Consider the following 19,315-nt stretch of genomic DNA (forward strand, 5'->3'; position numbering starts at 1 on the left):
CGAAAGCAAGGATCCATACACATGTGGGTGTCCGAGAATTCGTGAGAAAGTTCCTTCCAGCAGGGTTCGAACTCTGATTGTGTTTGCAACCAGAGCCCGTCCTTACCATTAAGCCACGAAGACCGGGACAATGCATGTATGATGTTTTGGAAAACATTTACATAATTTTTGAACGTGGCAATCAATTTAAATATAAACATAAGTGATAGAGTCTTGAGATCTCCTTTTGTCGAGAAGCCATTTTGACCAAAGAGTCTGCCTCTGCCACTTCATTACATTGGCGGGGAACCGGTTTGAAATCAATACATGCAAAGCTTTTCGCCCAACGACATATGTCCTCAATCAAATTATTCGTGACGGTGTATTCTTTCTTTGCGTTTGGATTAAGTCGGTGAGCTCCTAGCGCAGTCTCCTTCCTTTTTTTTACCAGGATTAGAACTTGCCACGCCAAACCGATTGTATCGCATGATAGGAAGATTTATACCTTCCGCAGAAATCGATGCAACCTTGATAACTTAGCGCTTCTAGATAGTTGTATATAGGTTTAAAAGTATATCGTCATCGTATATAACTTCCAAGATTAGATGAAGATTTTTTTTTTTTGTTTTTTTGCTTTATTTGCTAAACAGTTTGGATCCGAAATAAACCCAAATTTGGTTCAATTCAGTAACATCCGATTACAAACTCTTATTAGTTATTTATTACTTGGTAAAATGATGTCAGTATATAATTTCTCGAAAAAGAGTTCGGATTGCAAAAAAATGGAAATAAAGAGAAAGTGAAAAAAAAAAAAAGAAGGAAATAGAGATAAGTAAGTACTCATACGTACTTTGTCCAAAGAAAAAGAAAAAATAAAATAAAACTCATACGTACATACAGTATATATATATAACAAGAAAGCTTCGACTTGATTTTAAAATATTCTTCTTTAATTCATAATGTGACACTGATTAAAAAAAAGAAAAGAATTCTTCTACAAAATAAGAAAAGAAAAAGAAAATTAATTGCTCAAAGAAAGTGATTAAACACTAAATTTACACGAAGTCCTTAAAAATAAAACTCGGAGATCTATCGCATGATCTTACTTGCACGAAACGAAAAGCCCTTAATACACATACACATATCAACACACTTATAGGTATTTGGTGTAATGCATATATGTATGTACATACGGTGCGCAAGTCGCGGACGTCAGGGGTCGAGTGAATCCACGGTAAGGCTGGGCTCATTAGAAGGAGAAAAAGCCAAGAAAACAAGGAGCACCATGAGAAGGAGAGGAAGGAGTAGGAGTGTCGCCGGAGGCGGTGGAAGCGGCGGAAGGAACGGCGGAAGAATCAGAAGAAAGAGAGAGAGAAAGAGAAGAACTGCGACGGATCTTGCTGTGATCAAAGAACTTCCGGTCAAACCCATTGGTTTGGGTGTGACATCAAATCTCAGCCGTTGATCATGAACCCTCATTTTCCATTAGTTTACCAACTAATTTTTTTTTTTATAGAAATGTCTTAGATCCTTCTCTACCTTTTGTGTCTGGCTCTAGTTATATATAGTGGCAATTGGGAAAGTTGAAATGTCTATCTCTCTCTATATATGTAGACATGTATGTATATCTTAGATATTTTGACACCCCAACAAGATTTCAAAATTTTCATAGCTAAATGATGTAAATACAAAATTTAATGACAATCCAAAATATGTATATTTTCAACACTTTTCCTGATTGATTTTTTTTTACTACAACAGTATATTTTTATTTTGTGAAATGTGTATTTATTGGTTTAGGTATTTATGATTATGTTGACAAAAAATATAATATTTTTTAATGTTTTTGATTAGTGGTAATAGTAGTATTACTTTTTTACTTTTGTGGATGATTGTATGTACACCCTATTATTGACCCTGTCCAAAGTAAGAAAAAGACCCCAAGTTACAATAAAATAAAGAAATAATAAAACCCACTTGAGAAAAGTTAGACTAATTAATAAAGGGATTGGGAGTTAGATTTTTGGATTAGAAGGAAGGATATATAAATGCATGTCAAGAAATGTGCAAAAAAGGGTAATTCCAAAGTGCCGGTTTCAGGCAACAGCTGTGATTTATGTCTATATGTCTTGATTCAAATAATCAGCTAATTTCACACTCCTGCCTTGTTTTTACTCTCTTTCTTGTTTGGTTGCTTCAACCATAATTGTTACTCCTTCTGTCTGTAATGAGTCATTACTGTTTTAGCCTCTCTTTTTTCTTCTTCTTTTCATATTTTACCATCCTCATTAGTTTTAAATAAATAAGTAAGTTTTAACTTTTTAGAATCTACAATGTAATCCATTATGTGAATTTAGAAGCTGATAAAAATCTATTGCTTTCGTGAGACTCCATTGTAACAAGTAAATTGTAAAATGTTCAAGTTTAATCTATAGGTACATGATTATGATTAGGTCATGTGCATTGTTAATCTCTCTTCAAGTTTCTCATTAACCAAAATATTATTAAAATAAAAAATAATAATTTTTTATTATAAAAGTTTTTCAAAACAAAAAAGAAAGTTTCTCGAATAAGAACCGTTCTCAATGAGAAACTCTCATAATAATAAAATATTATATCATATTTTATTGTTTCTTTTTTAAGTGAGAAATTTTTATGAGAAATACTCAATGCAGATTCTCTTAGTTGTTATACCGAAACTTCTGGAAGAATAAAAGCTTAAGAAATATTTTACTGCAAGCAACGAGGAAAAAAGGTAGATGCATGAACATCCCAAAGCTATTTAGATGTTTATAGGTATGTTGACGGAGACCGGAGGCTGATGTACTTTTCTGTACATTGTTTTTGGAGTACCCAAGGAAGGAGGTCCTTTTGTCTAAATTCTTCTTCTTGAGAAAATCACAAACTTACAAAAAATAAAACAGTAATATTTAAAATCAAAATAACAACTAAAAATTCATACGGGCTATTAACTAAAATAATTGAATTATGTTGGAAAATAGAAGAAATTCTCATTAATTAGGCAGCAGAAACTTTGTTCCAAAAAAAAAAGGTAGCAGGAACAATTGATTCGAAAGATAATGAACAGAAAACAAATAAATAAGGGGAATAAAAGCTATATACTCAATTTAATTAACTACAAATTTTTAATATAATTTTACAACTAGCCAATTTTAATTCCCTGCAAAAAAATTATGTATCGCACTACGAACAACAAAGTTGATGGTTTTAAATTTTAATGGTTTTAAATCTTTGGTGTAACAATATAAAATGATAATATTAATGAAAATAAATAGAGCATTTGCCGAATTTAATGAGATAGTAAAGCAAGTTGGTGGTGCCAGCAAAAATAAATAAATAAACAAGAAATTTTAATTTTCATTCATCATACAATTTTTGAATTTGGGGGATGCATTGCACCTAACAGCACTGGTTGATATGCTTTCCCGTGGATTTGGCATTTCTTTGGTATTATTATTTGACCATTTGGTTGTTTTTCAACATTTTTCTATTTTAAGTAGTTTCCTTTTTCATTTGGTCTGCTCGTTCTCAACTTGGTAGGCTTTACAGCTCCGTTGATGCAGTCGACCCAGAAAAGTAGTTATTATATTCCCTTTTACAATATTAGGTTACATTTTACAAAAGAAAAAAAAATAAGGGTAAGAATTAAGAGATACATTAGAAAGAAAAAAGATACGTGAGTAATCTGAAGCAAACTGGGCCAAAATTATTTATCCAATTAAGGCCCAAATTTGATCATTCACCTAATCTTATCCTTCCCAATCGTTACCAAAACTTTCGCCTCTGAATTTGGTTTCTCTATAAGTGAATTTGTATCATTTTTCTCTCCCTCGAAGGTTGTGAATATTATGGCTTCAACAAAGACTCGTCTGTTTCACTATATACGAAAGCTTATATTTTGCCAAAAATAAAACCCTCTTGCTTAGGCAGAAGTTCATATAATATAGTATTTCTAAAGTAGTTGGAGTTTTAAAGGAAGACAAGAAACGAACAAATGACATCATTAATTATTGATCATTTACATGAATTTCCACATTTCTCGTACAAGTACAACAGCCTATCACTTAGCTCTTCGGAATTCAGTTTGCAATTATCCATCCAAAGATGCAAAGTATAAAAGAGTCGTTCTCCTTGAGACCTTGAAGAAGAAGCATCCACAAGAACCAACCCATCTTCTTCGACACCATTCAGCACATTTCCAAACGAACAATTGCAAGTATGTAACGATGAAATTTGGACCATCACTTCGGTCTCACCGAGCCTAGTCGCAGAAACTGTTGATGCATAACTTGTGACCCCTTTCTCTGGCTTACCGTTTTGCTCGGTGTAAACGAGATCTCTTGGACCCGAGATTTGAAACGACAGCTCTTCTTTCTTCTTCATGAGCTTTTTAACTTGCTCTTGCAGCTCTGGTATGTACTTCAATGCCTGCGAAACTGTTGCCGAAACACTTAACTGCTTCTGCAAGAGATNATTCTTCTTCTTGAGAAAATCACAAACTTACAAAAAATAAAACAGTAATATTTAAAATCAAAATAACAACTAAAAATTCATACGGGCTATTAACTAAAATAATTGAATTATGTTGGAAAATAGAAGAAATTCTCATTAATTAGGCAGCAGAAACTTTGTTCCAAAAAAAAAAGGTAGCAGGAACAATTGATTCGAAAGATAATGAACAGAAAACAAATAAATAAGGGGAATAAAAGCTATATACTCAATTTAATTAACTACAAATTTTTAATATAATTTTACAACTAGCCAATTTTAATTCCCTGCAAAAAAATTATGTATCGCACTACGAACAACAAAGTTGATGGTTTTAAATTTTAATGGTTTTAAATCTTTGGTGTAACAATATAAAATGATAATATTAATGAAAATAAATAGAGCATTTGCCGAATTTAATGAGATAGTAAAGCAAGTTGGTGGTGCCAGCAAAAATAAATAAATAAACAAGAAATTTTAATTTTCATTCATCATACAATTTTTGAATTTGGGGGATGCATTGCACCTAACAGCACTGGTTGATATGCTTTCCCGTGGATTTGGCATTTCTTTGGTATTATTATTTGACCATTTGGTTGTTTTTCAACATTTTTCTATTTTAAGTAGTTTCCTTTTTCATTTGGTCTGCTCGTTCTCAACTTGGTAGGCTTTACAGCTCCGTTGATGCAGTCGACCCAGAAAAGTAGTTATTATATTCCCTTTTACAATATTAGGTTACATTTTACAAAAGAAAAAAAAATAAGGGTAAGAATTAAGAGATACATTAGAAAGAAAAAAGATACGTGAGTAATCTGAAGCAAACTGGGCCAAAATTATTTATCCAATTAAGGCCCAAATTTGATCATTCACCTAATCTTATCCTTCCCAATCGTTACCAAAACTTTCGCCTCTGAATTTGGTTTCTCTATAAGTGAATTTGTATCATTTTTCTCTCCCTCGAAGGTTGTGAATATTATGGCTTCAACAAAGACTCGTCTGTTTCACTATATACGAAAGCTTATATTTTGCCAAAAATAAAACCCTCTTGCTTAGGCAGAAGTTCATATAATATAGTATTTCTAAAGTAGTTGGAGTTTTAAAGGAAGACAAGAAACGAACAAATGACATCATTAATTATTGATCATTTACATGAATTTCCACATTTCTCGTACAAGTACAACAGCCTATCACTTAGCTCTTCGGAATTCAGTTTGCAATTATCCATCCAAAGATGCAAAGTATAAAAGAGTCGTTCTCCTTGAGACCTTGAAGAAGAAGCATCCACAAGAACCAACCCATCTTCTTCGACACCATTCAGCACATTTCCAAACGAACAATTGCAAGTATGTAACGATGAAATTTGGACCATCACTTCGGTCTCACCGAGCCTAGTCGCAGAAACTGTTGATGCATAACTTGTGACCCCTTTCTCTGGCTTACCGTTTTGCTCGGTGTAAACGAGATCTCTTGGACCCGAGATTTGAAACGACAGCTCTTCTTTCTTCTTCATGAGCTTTTTAACTTGCTCTTGCAGCTCTGGTATGTACTTCAATGCCTGCGAAACTGTTGCCGAAACACTTAACTGCTTCTGCAAGAGATACACACAAAAGTACACATCGTTCAGTTAATTTTCTTGTATTATTATATAGGCCGATTTTTTAATATTTTGGTTCGTTTGCTTTGAAGAAACATAACATATTACTATTCTTATCAAGATCACTATAGCAAAAGAACAAGGATAAGAATGGTTTTAGAATTTGCAATAAAACATTTGATATTTTGATATATATATAATTCTATTGATGGTTTAGTTTTAGTAAATTTGTAGATGAAAATAAACGACTTTTTTTTTCTTAAGTTTAGAAGTATAGAAATTAAATAATAGTATGAATTAGTGGTTACCGATTGATTGTTGGGCGGAAGACAAGAACGAANGGGGAATAAAAGCTATATACTCAATTTAATTAACTACAAATTTTTAATATAATTTTACAACTAGCCAATTTTAATTCCCTGCAAAAAAATTATGTATCGCACTACGAACAACAAAGTTGATGGTTTTAAATTTTAATGGTTTTAAATCTTTGGTGTAACAATATAAAATGATAATATTAATGAAAATAAATAGAGCATTTGCCGAATTTAATGAGATAGTAAAGCAAGTTGGTGGTGCCAGCAAAAATAAATAAATAAACAAGAAATTTTAATTTTCATTCATCATACAATTTTTGAATTTGGGGGATGCATTGCACCTAACAGCACTGGTTGATATGCTTTCCCGTGGATTTGGCATTTCTTTGGTATTATTATTTGACCATTTGGTTGTTTTTCAACATTTTTCTATTTTAAGTAGTTTCCTTTTTCATTTGGTCTGCTCGTTCTCAACTTGGTAGGCTTTACAGCTCCGTTGATGCAGTCGACCCAGAAAAGTAGTTATTATATTCCCTTTTACAATATTAGGTTACATTTTACAAAAGAAAAAAAAATAAGGGTAAGAATTAAGAGATACATTAGAAAGAAAAAAGATACGTGAGTAATCTGAAGCAAACTGGGCCAAAATTATTTATCCAATTAAGGCCCAAATTTGATCATTCACCTAATCTTATCCTTCCCAATCGTTACCAAAACTTTCGCCTCTGAATTTGGTTTCTCTATAAGTGAATTTGTATCATTTTTCTCTCCCTCGAAGGTTGTGAATATTATGGCTTCAACAAAGACTCGTCTGTTTCACTATATACGAAAGCTTATATTTTGCCAAAAATAAAACCCTCTTGCTTAGGCAGAAGTTCATATAATATAGTATTTCTAAAGTAGTTGGAGTTTTAAAGGAAGACAAGAAACGAACAAATGACATCATTAATTATTGATCATTTACATGAATTTCCACATTTCTCGTACAAGTACAACAGCCTATCACTTAGCTCTTCGGAATTCAGTTTGCAATTATCCATCCAAAGATGCAAAGTATAAAAGAGTCGTTCTCCTTGAGACCTTGAAGAAGAAGCATCCACAAGAACCAACCCATCTTCTTCGACACCATTCAGCACATTTCCAAACGAACAATTGCAAGTATGTAACGATGAAATTTGGACCATCACTTCGGTCTCACCGAGCCTAGTCGCAGAAACTGTTGATGCATAACTTGTGACCCCTTTCTCTGGCTTACCGTTTTGCTCGGTGTAAACGAGATCTCTTGGACCCGAGATTTGAAACGACAGCTCTTCTTTCTTCTTCATGAGCTTTTTAACTTGCTCTTGCAGCTCTGGTATGTACTTCAATGCCTGCGAAACTGTTGCCGAAACACTTAACTGCTTCTGCAAGAGATACACACAAAAGTACACATCGTTCAGTTAATTTTCTTGTATTATTATATAGGCCGATTTTTTAATATTTTGGTTCGTTTGCTTTGAAGAAACATAACATATTACTATTCTTATCAAGATCACTATAGCAAAAGAACAAGGATAAGAATGGTTTTAGAATTTGCAATAAAACATTTGATATTTTGATATATATATAATTCTATTGATGGTTTAGTTTTAGTAAATTTGTAGATGAAAATAAACGACTTTTTTTTTCTTAAGTTTAGAAGTATAGAAATTAAATAATAGTATGAATTAGTGGTTACCGATTGATTGTTGGGCGGAAGACAAGAACGAAGAGATGAGAACATTGTGTTGATCTTCTTGCGACGATCACGCTCGCTCGCGTTGTGATTAAGCTTCCTCATCACCACGGGATTGTCTAGTAATATTCTACGTTTCTCCGACAACACATTCTCATGAGCTACCGTCAAGTCCGGCAATGGAAAATCAAGAAACGTGTTGGTTGCGTCGTCGATCTCATATAAGCTATGATCTCCGTAAGGCCAGCCGAAGTTGGGATATAATGGAGGGACAAGTGCACACATTTTGAGTTAAAGACTGTTTTTTTTTTGTCTCTCTCTCTAGAAGCTGTTTCGGGTGGGATTATGCTGGTGAGTTAGTTGGATTATTTATGTCTCAATTTATATATATACACACACACGGATATATAGAAATAACTCTGTGTTGTTTATGTGTGTTACAATTTATATATATACACACACGGATACATGGGGACGTGCGTTGACACGTGATTGAGCACTTTTTCCTCAAGCAGGAGCATGTTCGAACTTCGAAGAATCACCTGTTGACCTACGGATTCATGCATTTTATACTTTATACATAGAGGTAATATTACAATCTTCATTTTATTTTTGTCAGAATCTTAATGTTCTTATTGGAAAAAAATATCATAATTGTTTATATTAAGGTTATCATCGTAGATTACGTGAAAATGTGAACTAATATAATGAGTTTTAAACCAACAAATCTAAATACCTTTTTTGTGTTATAAATTCGATTTAATAACCAAAATTATTTAGTTAACAACATAACATGTCAAAAGGAACGTACATATGTTTTATAAAGAGATACAGAGTTGTATATCCTCAAAATTTCCAAACATATGTTAGTTACTAAGGAAAATAACATATAAAACAACATTTAAATTTTAAACTAAAAACAAAGAAAAAGCATTATATATGATGCAGCTGGAAGAAAAAGATAGAGACGCTGCTGATACNAAAGCTATTTAGATGTTTATAGGTATGTTGACGGAGACCGGAGGCTGATGTACTTTTCTGTACATTGTTTTTGGAGTACCCAAGGAAGGAGGTCCTTTTGTCTAAATTCTTCTTCTTGAGAAAATCACAAACTTACAAAAAATAAAACAGTAATATTTAAAATCAAAATAACAACTAAAAATTCATACGGGCTATTAACTAAAATAATTGAATTATGTTGGAAAATAGAAGAAATTCTCATTAATTAGGCAGCAGAAACTTTGTTCCAAAAAAAAAAGGTAGCAGGAACAATTGATTCGAAAGATAATGAACAGAAAACAAATAAATAAGGGGAATAAAAGCTATATACTCAATTTAATTAACTACAAATTTTTAATATAATTTTACAACTAGCCAATTTTAATTCCCTGCAAAAAAATTATGTATCGCACTACGAACAACAAAGTTGATGGTTTTAAATTTTAATGGTTTTAAATCTTTGGTGTAACAATATAAAATGATAATATTAATGAAAATAAATAGAGCATTTGCCGAATTTAATGAGATAGTAAAGCAAGTTGGTGGTGCCAGCAAAAATAAATAAATAAACAAGAAATTTTAATTTTCATTCATCATACAATTTTTGAATTTGGGGGATGCATTGCACCTAACAGCACTGGTTGATATGCTTTCCCGTGGATTTGGCATTTCTTTGGTATTATTATTTGACCATTTGGTTGTTTTTCAACATTTTTCTGTTTTAAGTAGTTTCCTTTTTCATTTGGTCTGCTCGTTCTCAACTTGGTAGGCTTTACAGCTCCGTTGATGCAGTCGACCCAGAAAAGTAGTTATTATATTCCCTTTTACAATATTAGGTTACATTTTACAAAAGAAAAAAAAATAAGGGTAAGAATTAAGAGATACATTAGAAAGAAAAAAGATACGTGAGTAATCTGAAGCAAACTGGGCCAAAATTATTTATCCAATTAAGGCCCAAATTTGATCATTCACCTAATCTTATCCTTCCCAATCGTTACCAAAACTTTCGCCTCTGAATTTGGTTTCTCTATAAGTGAATTTGTATCATTTTTCTCTCCCTCGAAGGTTGTGAATATTATGGCTTCAACAAAGACTCGTCTGTTTCACTATATACGAAAGCTTATATTTTGCCAAAAATAAAACCCTCTTGCTTAGGCAGAAGTTCATATAATATAGTATTTCTAAAGTAGTTGGAGTTTTAAAGGAAGACAAGAAACGAACAAATGACATCATTAATTATTGATCATTTACATGAATTTCCACATTTCTCGTACAAGTACAACAGCCTATCACTTAGCTCTTCGGAATTCAGTTTGCAATTATCCATCCAAAGATGCAAAGTATAAAAGAGTCGTTCTCCTTGAGACCTTGAAGAAGAAGCATCCACAAGAACCAACCCATCTTCTTCGACACCATTCAGCACATTTCCAAACGAACAATTGCAAGTATGTAACGATGAAATTTGGACCATCACTTCGGTCTCACCGAGCCTAGTCGCAGAAACTGTTGATGCATAACTTGTGACCCCTTTCTCTGGCTTACCGTTTTGCTCGGTGTAAACGAGATCTCTTGGACCCGAGATTTGAAACGACAGCTCTTCTTTCTTCTTCATGAGCTTTTTAACTTGCTCTTGCAGCTCTGGTATGTACTTCAATGCCTGCGAAACTGTTGCCGAAACACTTAACTGCTTCTGCAAGAGATACACACAAAAGTACACATCGTTCAGTTAATTTTCTTGTATTATTATATAGGCCGATTTTTTAATATTTTGGTTCGTTTGCTTTGAAGAAACATAACATATTACTATTCTTATCAAGATCACTATAGCAAAAGAACAAGGATAAGAATGGTTTTAGAATTTGCAATAAAACATTTGATATTTTGATATATATATAATTCTATTGATGGTTTAGTTTTAGTAAATTTGTAGATGAAAATAAACGACTTTTTTTTTCTTAAGTTTAGAAGTATAGAAATTAAATAATAGTATGAATTAGTGGTTACCGATTGATTGTTGGGCGGAAGACAAGAACGAAGAGATGAGAACATTGTGTTGATCTTCTTGCGACGATCACGCTCGCTCGCGTTGTGATTAAGCTTCCTCATCACCACGGGATTGTCTAGTAATATTCTACGTTTCTCCGACAACACATTCTCATGAGCTACCGTCAAGTCCGGCAATGGAAAATCAAGAAACGTGTTGGTTGCGTCGTCGATCTCATATAAGCTATGATCTCCGTAAGGCCAGCCGAAGTTGGGATATAATGGAGGGACAAGTGCACACATTTTGAGTTAAAGACTGTTTTTTTTTTGTCTCTCTCTCTAGAAGCTGTTTCGGGTGGGATTATGCTGGTGAGTTAGTTGGATTATTTATGTCTCAATTTATATATATACACACACACGGATATATAGAAATAACTCTGTGTTGTTTATGTGTGTTACAATTTATATATATACACACACGGATACATGGGGACGTGCGTTGACACGTGATTGAGCACTTTTTCCTCAAGCAGGAGCATGTTCGAACTTCGAAGAATCACCTGTTGACCTACGGATTCATGCATTTTATACTTTATACATAGAGGTAATATTACAATCTTCATTTTATTTTTGTCAGAATCTTAATGTTCTTATTGGAAAAAAATATCATAATTGTTTATATTAAGGTTATCATCGTAGATTACGTGAAAATGTGAACTAATATAATGAGTTTTAAACCAACAAATCTAAATACCTTTTTTGTGTTATAAATTCGATTTAATAACCAAAATTATTTAGTTAACAACATAACATGTCAAAAGGAACGTACATATGTTTTATAAAGAGATACAGAGTTGTATATCCTCAAAATTTCCAAACATATGTTAGTTACTAAGGAAAATAACATATAAAACAACATTTAAATTTTAAACTAAAAACAAAGAAAAAGCATTATATATGATGCAGCTGGAAGAAAAAGATAGAGACGCTGCTGATACACGTGGATTCACGGGTTTGGTGGCCGTCGACTATTGTGAGGCACGTGCAGATCACGTGGAATTGAGTGACTCCGTAATCATATTTACAAACGCATTGCGTTGCGTCTTATACTCTTGTCTATATTAAATCAAACAACTCAAAAACAAAAATTGTTTATAAAAGACTCTTTCTTTTATTATTTTAGAAAAACTAACTAAAAAAACTAAAGTTCTCTCAAACAATTTCTCTCACAAACTCATCAGTTATACAATATTTCTGTATCTCCTTATATATAAAAATTCTTAGACAAATTTTCTAATCCTCAAAGAAAACTTAACTTATTTTAAATATCACCTAACACAAATATGTATATTTAGCTTTTCTCCTAAATATATTTTTTTGATTCTCAAGCTATTCCAAGCTTATATCAACATTCACCCCCTTAATCTTGAAGTCACTCTTTTTCAAATCTTGAACACCAATGAACTCTCTCATTTATTTAAACTTAATTTTTCCAAGTGCCTTAGTTAAGATGTCTGCCTTCTGTTCTGTTCCAGGAACATGTTCTACCTCAATCTGCTCATTTTCAACACATTCTCGAATAAAATGATACCTCCTAAGTATATGCTTGCTTCTCCCATGAAACACTGGATTTTTGGTGAGAGCAATAGCTGATTTATTATCCATGAGAAGTGTAACCATCTGACTAGATGACTCGGTAACTTCGCTAAGTAGTTCTTGTAACCATATTGCTTGTTTGGCTGCTTCGGTAGCTGCCATGTACTCCACCTCACAGGAAGACATTGCCACCGTATCCTGCTTCTGAGTGCACCAAGTAATAGGACAGTCACCAAGATAGAAAATATGCCCGGTGGTACTCCTACCATTATCTTGATCCAAGTTATAGCTACTATCATTGTACCCCACAATTCCAATTGTGTTGTTACGAGTGAATGTGAGACCATGTGTGAGGGTTACACGTAAGTATCTTAGCACCTGCTTCAAAGCCGCCCCATGCGATAGTCTAGGAGAATGCATATATCTACTAAGCATACCTACGGGATAAGAGAGATCTGGACGAGTGTGGAGAAGATATCAAAGACATCCAATATTTTTCCTATACTCTGTTTCTTCGATGCTTTGTTCCTTTTCTGCCTTTGAAAGTTTTAAACCTTCATCCATCGGTATGTGAACAACATTGCAGTTTCTCATTCCGGTTTCCTCCAAAATCTTAACTGCATACCTCTCTTGACTCAAAGTAATCCCATTCTCATGTTGACATACCTCAATACCAAGATAGTAAGTTAGTTTTCCGAGGTCACTCATCTCAAACTTTGAGGACATTTCTCTCTTGAACTCTAATATCACACTAACTCGATCCCGTCACCAATAGATCATCCACGTATACAGCTACAAGAATGAGATGCTCCTTTTCTTGCTTTATGTATAAAGACGGTTCTTTGTAACACTTAACAAACTTTAACTCCTTAAGAATCTGGTTCAACTTGTTGTTCCAAGCCCTCGGAGCTTGTTTTAGTCCATAGAGGGCTTTGTTCAGCTTATATACCTTACTCTTGCTCCCTTCTATCACATATCCTTCGGGTTGAGTTACAAACACTGTTTCTCTTAATTTTCCATGAAGAAACGCTGTTTAACATCCAAATGATGTATCTCCCATCCATTTGAGGCTGCAAGTGCAATAATAAATCGAACTGTCTCAATGCGTGCAACCGGAGCAAATACTTCATCAACGTCAACACCATGTCGTTGCACATAGCCTTTTGCTACAAGTCGTGCTTTGTGCTTATTAATACTCCCATCCGAGTTACGCTTCAACTTAAAAACCCATTTCAGACCAATTGTTTTTGACCCATAAGGAAGATCGACCATATCCCAAGTTTTGTTCCTTGTTATGGACTCGATCTCTTCGCCACATGCTGCCTTCCAAGCCTTTGATTCTTTTTCCTCATTGAAATCCCAAGGTTCTTCATTTATCGCCATTAGAAGCTATCACTCTCCGCGTCAGCAAGTAAGACATAATCGTTCAAGTATTTTGGTTTTGCCTTATGTCTCAAAGACACTCGCAACTGTGGTTGCAACTCCAACTCTTCATGTTCTTCCTCATTGCTAGCCTCTGTTTCTATGATTGGACCCTCTTCCTTATCTCTTAGCGTATCACCATTGTTTCTAGATTCTTCTTCATTCTCGAAACTGCTTTCTCGGTTTTGCTCTGTTTCTCTAACGTTCTCTGTTTCTCCTTCTGTCTCGAGATCTCCATATCTCCCAAAGCTCACTTTAACTGTTTCTGCAACTCCATCGGACTCTGTTGTTAACTTATTCCACATTCAACCCTTACTTTCATCAAACAGCACATCTCGACTAACCACAATTTTTCTAAGTGAAGGATCCAATAACCGATATGCTTTTGATCCAGGCTCGGTTCCAAGATGGACCAATACTCGAGACCTATCATCAAGTTTTTTTAGATGAGCTGCTTCATTCTTCGCATAACAAATACACCCAAATACTCGAAGATGGTCAAGTATCGGTTTCTTCCCCTTGAAAACTTCATATGGAGTTACCATTGATAGAGCTCTTATTGAAACTCTATTGATGAGGTAAGTGGCGTGTCGTACTGCTTCTCCCCAAAGATAGTTTGATATCTGCATATGCTTCATTATACTCCTTGTCATCTAAAGCAATGTTCTGTTTCTTCGTTTGACCACCCCGTTTTGCTGAGGAGTATATGGAGCGGTTAAATGTCTAATGATACCAGCATTCTCGCAGAAACCTTGAAATTCAGAAGACATAAATTCTCCTCCTCTATCTGTTCTAAAAGTCTTGATGGTAGTTCCTTGCTCCTGCTCGACTAGTTTCTTGAAACTTTTGACTTTCTCAAAGGCATCACTTTTCTCCTTTAGAAGCAGCGACCACATATAGCGAGAATGATCATCAATCAAAACAAATATATATATCTGTTTCTGGCAGCCGTCATTGGTGTGATGGGTCCGCAGAGATCACCATGTATGAGCTCTAAAGACTTTGATGCACGATACGAGGTAGCTTGAAGAAAAACTTGTCTTGTTTGCTTTCCAAGTAGACATGAAGAACATATGTCCCTTGCAATAGCTATGTTTGGTATGCCACTAACCAATTATTTTGTTATAATCATCCTCATAGTTTCTAAGCCAATCTGTCCTAGTCTTGCATGCCATCTTGTAGAATCACTGATATCCTTTAGTTGTAAGCATCAAGTACTTTCTGCAACTTCCATGGCTACCTTGTAAAGTCGGTTTTTTGATCTCATAGCTTTTACCAACAAGGTACCATGGCGATCATATAGCGTTAAGTAGTCTTCCTTCATTCTAACATCACAGCCAGATTCGGTGGCCTGTCCAAGACTTATGATATTACTCTTCAAGTCAGGAATGAAATATACTTCAGCTAGTACCTTCTTATCACCATTCTTGCTTACAAATAAAACTGAACCTTTTCCTTTGATATCAATGCAAGAATCATCACCAAACCGCACTTTTCCTGTAACCATCTCATCAATCTTTGAAAATAAGCTCTGTTTCCGGACATATGGTTGCCGGCTCCATTGTCTAAGTACCAGATATTCTTGGAGTCGATTTGTGTTTCAAACTTCTTTGGCTCGATATTCTTTTCGTTAAGATAAACTACTTCGTGCATCAATAATCCATCAGCTTCTTTAGTGTCATCTTCTACATTCACTTGTGCTTATTGAAGTTTAAGCAATCTATCAGGACAATCTACAGCAAAATTCCCCAATTTATCACATCGATAGCACATCACTTTGGATGTATCACGATCCTGTCTGTATCCTCTATTCTGTTGATAGCCATAACGCCTTTGCCTCTGCTTCTGTAGGGAAATCTACCTCCTCTGCCTCTGCCTCTGCCTGCACCATAACTCCCTTGATAAGATTGAGACTCTGAGTTAGCATATAACAATTTCCCTTGATCACTAGATTGATCTTCTTCTTCTTCACACATTCTCTCTTCATATGCTTTGAGTCTTCCTACAATATCTTCGAATTTTGTGGTTTTGAGGTCAAGAACTTGTTCAAATGACGTAATGATGTGAATGTATCTTCTTCGTGGTAAGTTCTGCAGAAATTTCTTGACAAGTTTCGACTCTTCAATAATTTCTCCCAAGGCTGCAGACTTTGTTGACAGCTCTGAAAGTCTTCCAGCGAACATGTCGATGGTATCCGACTCTTTCATCTTTAATCTTTCGAACTCGGCCATCAAAGTCTGCAATCTTGCTTCTTTTACTCGCTCAGCCCCAACATATCGTGATTTTATTGCATTCCAAACCTCCTGTGTGGTAGATAGATTTCCTACTTGTAAAACCAAAGCTTTTGGGATGGACTGAAATATAAGAGCTCGAGCCAGGTTATCTTTTTCATCATCACTTTCGCCTGGTTCAACAGCTTCCCATACTTTGTTCACCTTAAGCATCAAGGTCATCTTCATAGTCCACACCGTATAGTTCGTCGGACTTAACATCGGACATTGAAGCGACGAGGAGCTTCCTTCTTTAGCCTTTACTTCGACGATCTCACTCATGATCGAATTAAAAGAAAATTTGATTCAATAAAGCTCTGATACCAAATATTAAATCAAACAACTCAAAAACAAAGATTGTTTATAAAAGACTCTCTCTTTTATTGCTTTAGAAAAACTGACTCAAAAAACTAAAGCTCTCTCAAACAATCTCTCTCACAAACTCATCAGTTATGCAACATCTCTCCATCTCCTTATATATAAAAACTCTTAGACAAATTTCTTAATCCTCAAAGAAAACTTAACTTATTTTAAATATCTCCTAACACAAATATATATATATATATATATTTAGCTTTTCTCATAAATATACTTTTCTTGATTCTCAAGCTATTCCAAGCTTATATCAACAATCTATCTATCTCTATCTTTAATACAATCATTATTTATCAACTAGATCTTATAGTATGGTATAGTGGCTATTGTTTATTCATATGTATATTATTATTGCGAGTGTTTACGATCATACGGCCAAAGCCATTTTCTAGTGTCAGGTCAACTCCGGTCATCTCGGTCAGGTCAAAAGTCTTAGATTCTAGGGAAAATGTCATGAAAACCCACTTTGGGTGTGAGTTCTGTCACAAAAACCCACTTTCCACTCATGGTATACTTTCCCAAGTTTTTTGCTTATGTGTCCACTTTCCTTTTACATTTTTGCCCTTACTAACAACTTACCTCTCTTTCTCTCCTTCTTTTCTCTCTTTTTCTCTTCTTTTTTGTTGTTAACACTTTAGCAAAGTAAAATATATTTATTTGTTATCATAAAACAAATTTTCTATTTATTTATATAAAATATGTTATGATTATATATTTTCTACATTTTAAGATACATATTGCTATATTTTTTATGAATTTTTAGATTATACAGTATCCATCAGTCGTTGAACATTTGTTCAATTATAAGTGGATAATCAATTGCAGTATTGTTAATAGATAGTTACTTGTGTTTATTCATACAAAATATACATACATAAATTTGGTTAGATCTTTATCCATAGCATATTATCCATAACACAACATAGACCAAATAAGTACAAAACCCTTTAATTCTAAATTTTAAATCCTAGAACATAAACCCTTGAACCTAAAACCAAAACTATTCACTTTAAAAAAAAAAAAAAAGTTTAGTGGATAGAAAAACTGTGGATAGGTCTCCATGGATTTACAAAGCATATCTAGACATTAAGCTGAAGAATAGCAGTTGAATGGTGGCTATGGATGTGATCATGTGGATATTTTTTTGTGGATACCAATGTAGACAGACCAAAGAATCATCATACAACATCCACACAATTAAATCCATAGACACCATGAGCTCCTTGCTTCATATTTTGTGTTGGTCCAGAAACATATACACTCATAAGTGGTTAATAAACAAAATAAAAATTAACAACATTGATTTATTTAGAACATTGAATATCAATCATGTGGATTAGTAGTTATGGATACTTATCTTATAATATCTTGCTCATTCTTTACATGAGCAGAAATTTGTCCAAGATAAATTAGCCACATAGATTTCTTTTAGCTAAATGTTTTTGTACTATTTTTCAGCTAGAAGTAGGTATATTAGAACTTAGAAGTGTCACTAGAAGCATACTACACAATAAACATGGTCATTATTAATCTCAAAGCCTATCCACCAAATTCTGACCACGTGGACAAGCAATCCAGATGAAATTTATTGACAAGTTTGTTGCATGTTCAAACATCACTATAGTTTAGCCACTTAGATGTCTTTTAGCCAAATGTTTTTGTACTATTTTTAAGCTAGAATTAGAGATATTAGAACTTAGAAGTGTCACTAGAAGCATACTACACAACAAACATGGTCATTATTAATCTCTAAGCCTATCCACCAAACTCTGACCATGTGGACAAGCAATCCAGATGAAATTTATTGACAAGTTTGTTGCATGTTCAAACCATAAACCCTAAACCCTAAACCCTAAACCCTAAATCCTAAACCCTAAACCCTAAACCCTAAACCCTATGTTGTGTTATGGATAATATGTTGTGTTATGGATAATATGCTATGGATAAAGATCTAACCAAATATATGTATGTATATTTTGTATGAATAAACACAAGTAACTATCTATTAACAATACTGCAATTGATTATCCACTTATAATTGAACAAATGTTCAACGACTGATGGATACTGTATAATCTAAAAATTCATAAAAAATATAGCAATATGTATCTTAAAATGTAGAAAATATATAATCATAACATATTTTATATAAATAAATAGAAAATTTGTTTTATGATAACAAATAAATATATTTTACTTTGTTAAAGTGTTAACAACAAAAAAGAAGAGAAAAAGAGAGAAAAGAAGGAGAGAAAGAGAGGTAAGTTGTTAGTAAGGGCAAAAATGTAAAAAGAAAGTGGACACATAAGCAAAAAACTTGGGAAAGTATATCATGAGTAGAAAGTGGGTTTTTGTGACAATACTTTAGGAGAAAGTGGGTTTTCATGACATTTTCCCTAGATTCTATATCAACGAATAAAAGAAAGATGGCGATACCTGAGAATGTTTCTTTACTTTTCTAGTTAGGCCCCTTTAAATCCAAAGATCTAAATGGGCTTCTCTGACGACACCAAAGTAAACTATTAGGTTACATTTACGTCATACATGTCTTAACTTT

General features: G+C 33.7%; 6 protein-coding genes across 6 annotated transcripts; all 6 read right to left on the reverse strand.

Moving 5' to 3' along the window:
• On the reverse strand, nt 908-1,661 carry LOC109132721 (protein ORGAN SIZE RELATED 1-like). Its single transcript, XM_019245012.1, has one exon. It carries the CDS (start codon nt 1,456-1,458, stop codon nt 1,192-1,194), a length of 267 nt encoding a protein of 88 aa, XP_019100557.1. The 5' UTR covers nt 1,459-1,661; the 3' UTR covers nt 908-1,191.
• On the reverse strand, nt 4,015-4,383 carry LOC104784329 (transcription factor bHLH100-like). The gene has a single exon (XM_010509371.1). It carries the CDS (start codon nt 4,381-4,383, stop codon nt 4,015-4,017), a length of 369 nt encoding a protein of 122 aa, XP_010507673.1.
• On the reverse strand, nt 5,629-6,781 carry LOC104784330 (transcription factor bHLH100-like). The gene is made up of 3 exons (XM_010509372.2): nt 6,746-6,781; nt 6,391-6,435; nt 5,629-6,076 (listed from the first exon to the last, which is right to left on the reverse strand). The coding sequence occupies exons 1-3, from the start codon at nt 6,779-6,781 to the stop codon at nt 5,630-5,632; spliced, it is 528 nt and encodes a 175-aa protein (XP_010507674.1). The 3' UTR covers nt 5,629.
• LOC104784331 (transcription factor bHLH100-like) lies at nt 7,355-8,493 on the reverse strand. Its single transcript, XM_010509373.2, has 2 exons — nt 8,117-8,493; nt 7,355-7,802 (listed from the first exon to the last, which is right to left on the reverse strand). Exons 1-2 carry the CDS (start codon nt 8,396-8,398, stop codon nt 7,356-7,358), a joined length of 729 nt encoding a protein of 242 aa, XP_010507675.1. The 5' UTR covers nt 8,399-8,493; the 3' UTR covers nt 7,355.
• LOC104784333 (transcription factor bHLH100-like) lies at nt 10,355-11,493 on the reverse strand. The gene is made up of 2 exons (XM_010509374.2): nt 11,117-11,493; nt 10,355-10,802 (listed from the first exon to the last, which is right to left on the reverse strand). The coding sequence occupies exons 1-2, from the start codon at nt 11,396-11,398 to the stop codon at nt 10,356-10,358; spliced, it is 729 nt and encodes a 242-aa protein (XP_010507676.1). The 5' UTR covers nt 11,399-11,493; the 3' UTR covers nt 10,355.
• On the reverse strand, nt 13,700-14,074 carry LOC109132557 (uncharacterized mitochondrial protein AtMg00820-like). Its single transcript, XM_019244242.1, has one exon. It carries the CDS (start codon nt 14,072-14,074, stop codon nt 13,700-13,702), a length of 375 nt encoding a protein of 124 aa, XP_019099787.1.

Source organism: Camelina sativa, chromosome 4 (assembly GCF_000633955.1).
Source record: "Camelina sativa cultivar DH55 chromosome 4, Cs, whole genome shotgun sequence".
NCBI lineage: Eukaryota > Viridiplantae > Streptophyta > Magnoliopsida > Brassicales > Brassicaceae > Camelina > Camelina sativa.

Coding starts and splice junctions, on each gene's coding strand:
- LOC109132721 (XM_019245012.1), bottom strand. CDS start 1,458: ATGAGGGTTCATGATCAACGGCTGAGATTTGATGTCACACCCAAACCA.
- LOC104784329 (XM_010509371.1), bottom strand. CDS start 4,383: ATGAAGAAGAAAGAAGAGCTGTCGTTTCAAATCTCGGGTCCAAGAGAT.
- LOC104784333 (XM_010509374.2), bottom strand. CDS start 11,398: ATGTGTGCACTTGTCCCTCCATTATATCCCAACTTCGGCTGGCCTTAC. Junction 10,803..11,116: donor TTCCGCCCAACAATCAATCG/GTAACCACTAAT, acceptor TATCTCTTGCAG/AAGCAGTTAAGTGTTTCGGC.
- LOC104784331 (XM_010509373.2), bottom strand. CDS start 8,398: ATGTGTGCACTTGTCCCTCCATTATATCCCAACTTCGGCTGGCCTTAC. Junction 7,803..8,116: donor TTCCGCCCAACAATCAATCG/GTAACCACTAAT, acceptor TATCTCTTGCAG/AAGCAGTTAAGTGTTTCGGC.
- LOC109132557 (XM_019244242.1), bottom strand. CDS start 14,074: ATGGCGATAAATGAAGAACCTTGGGATTTCAATGAGGAAAAAGAATCA.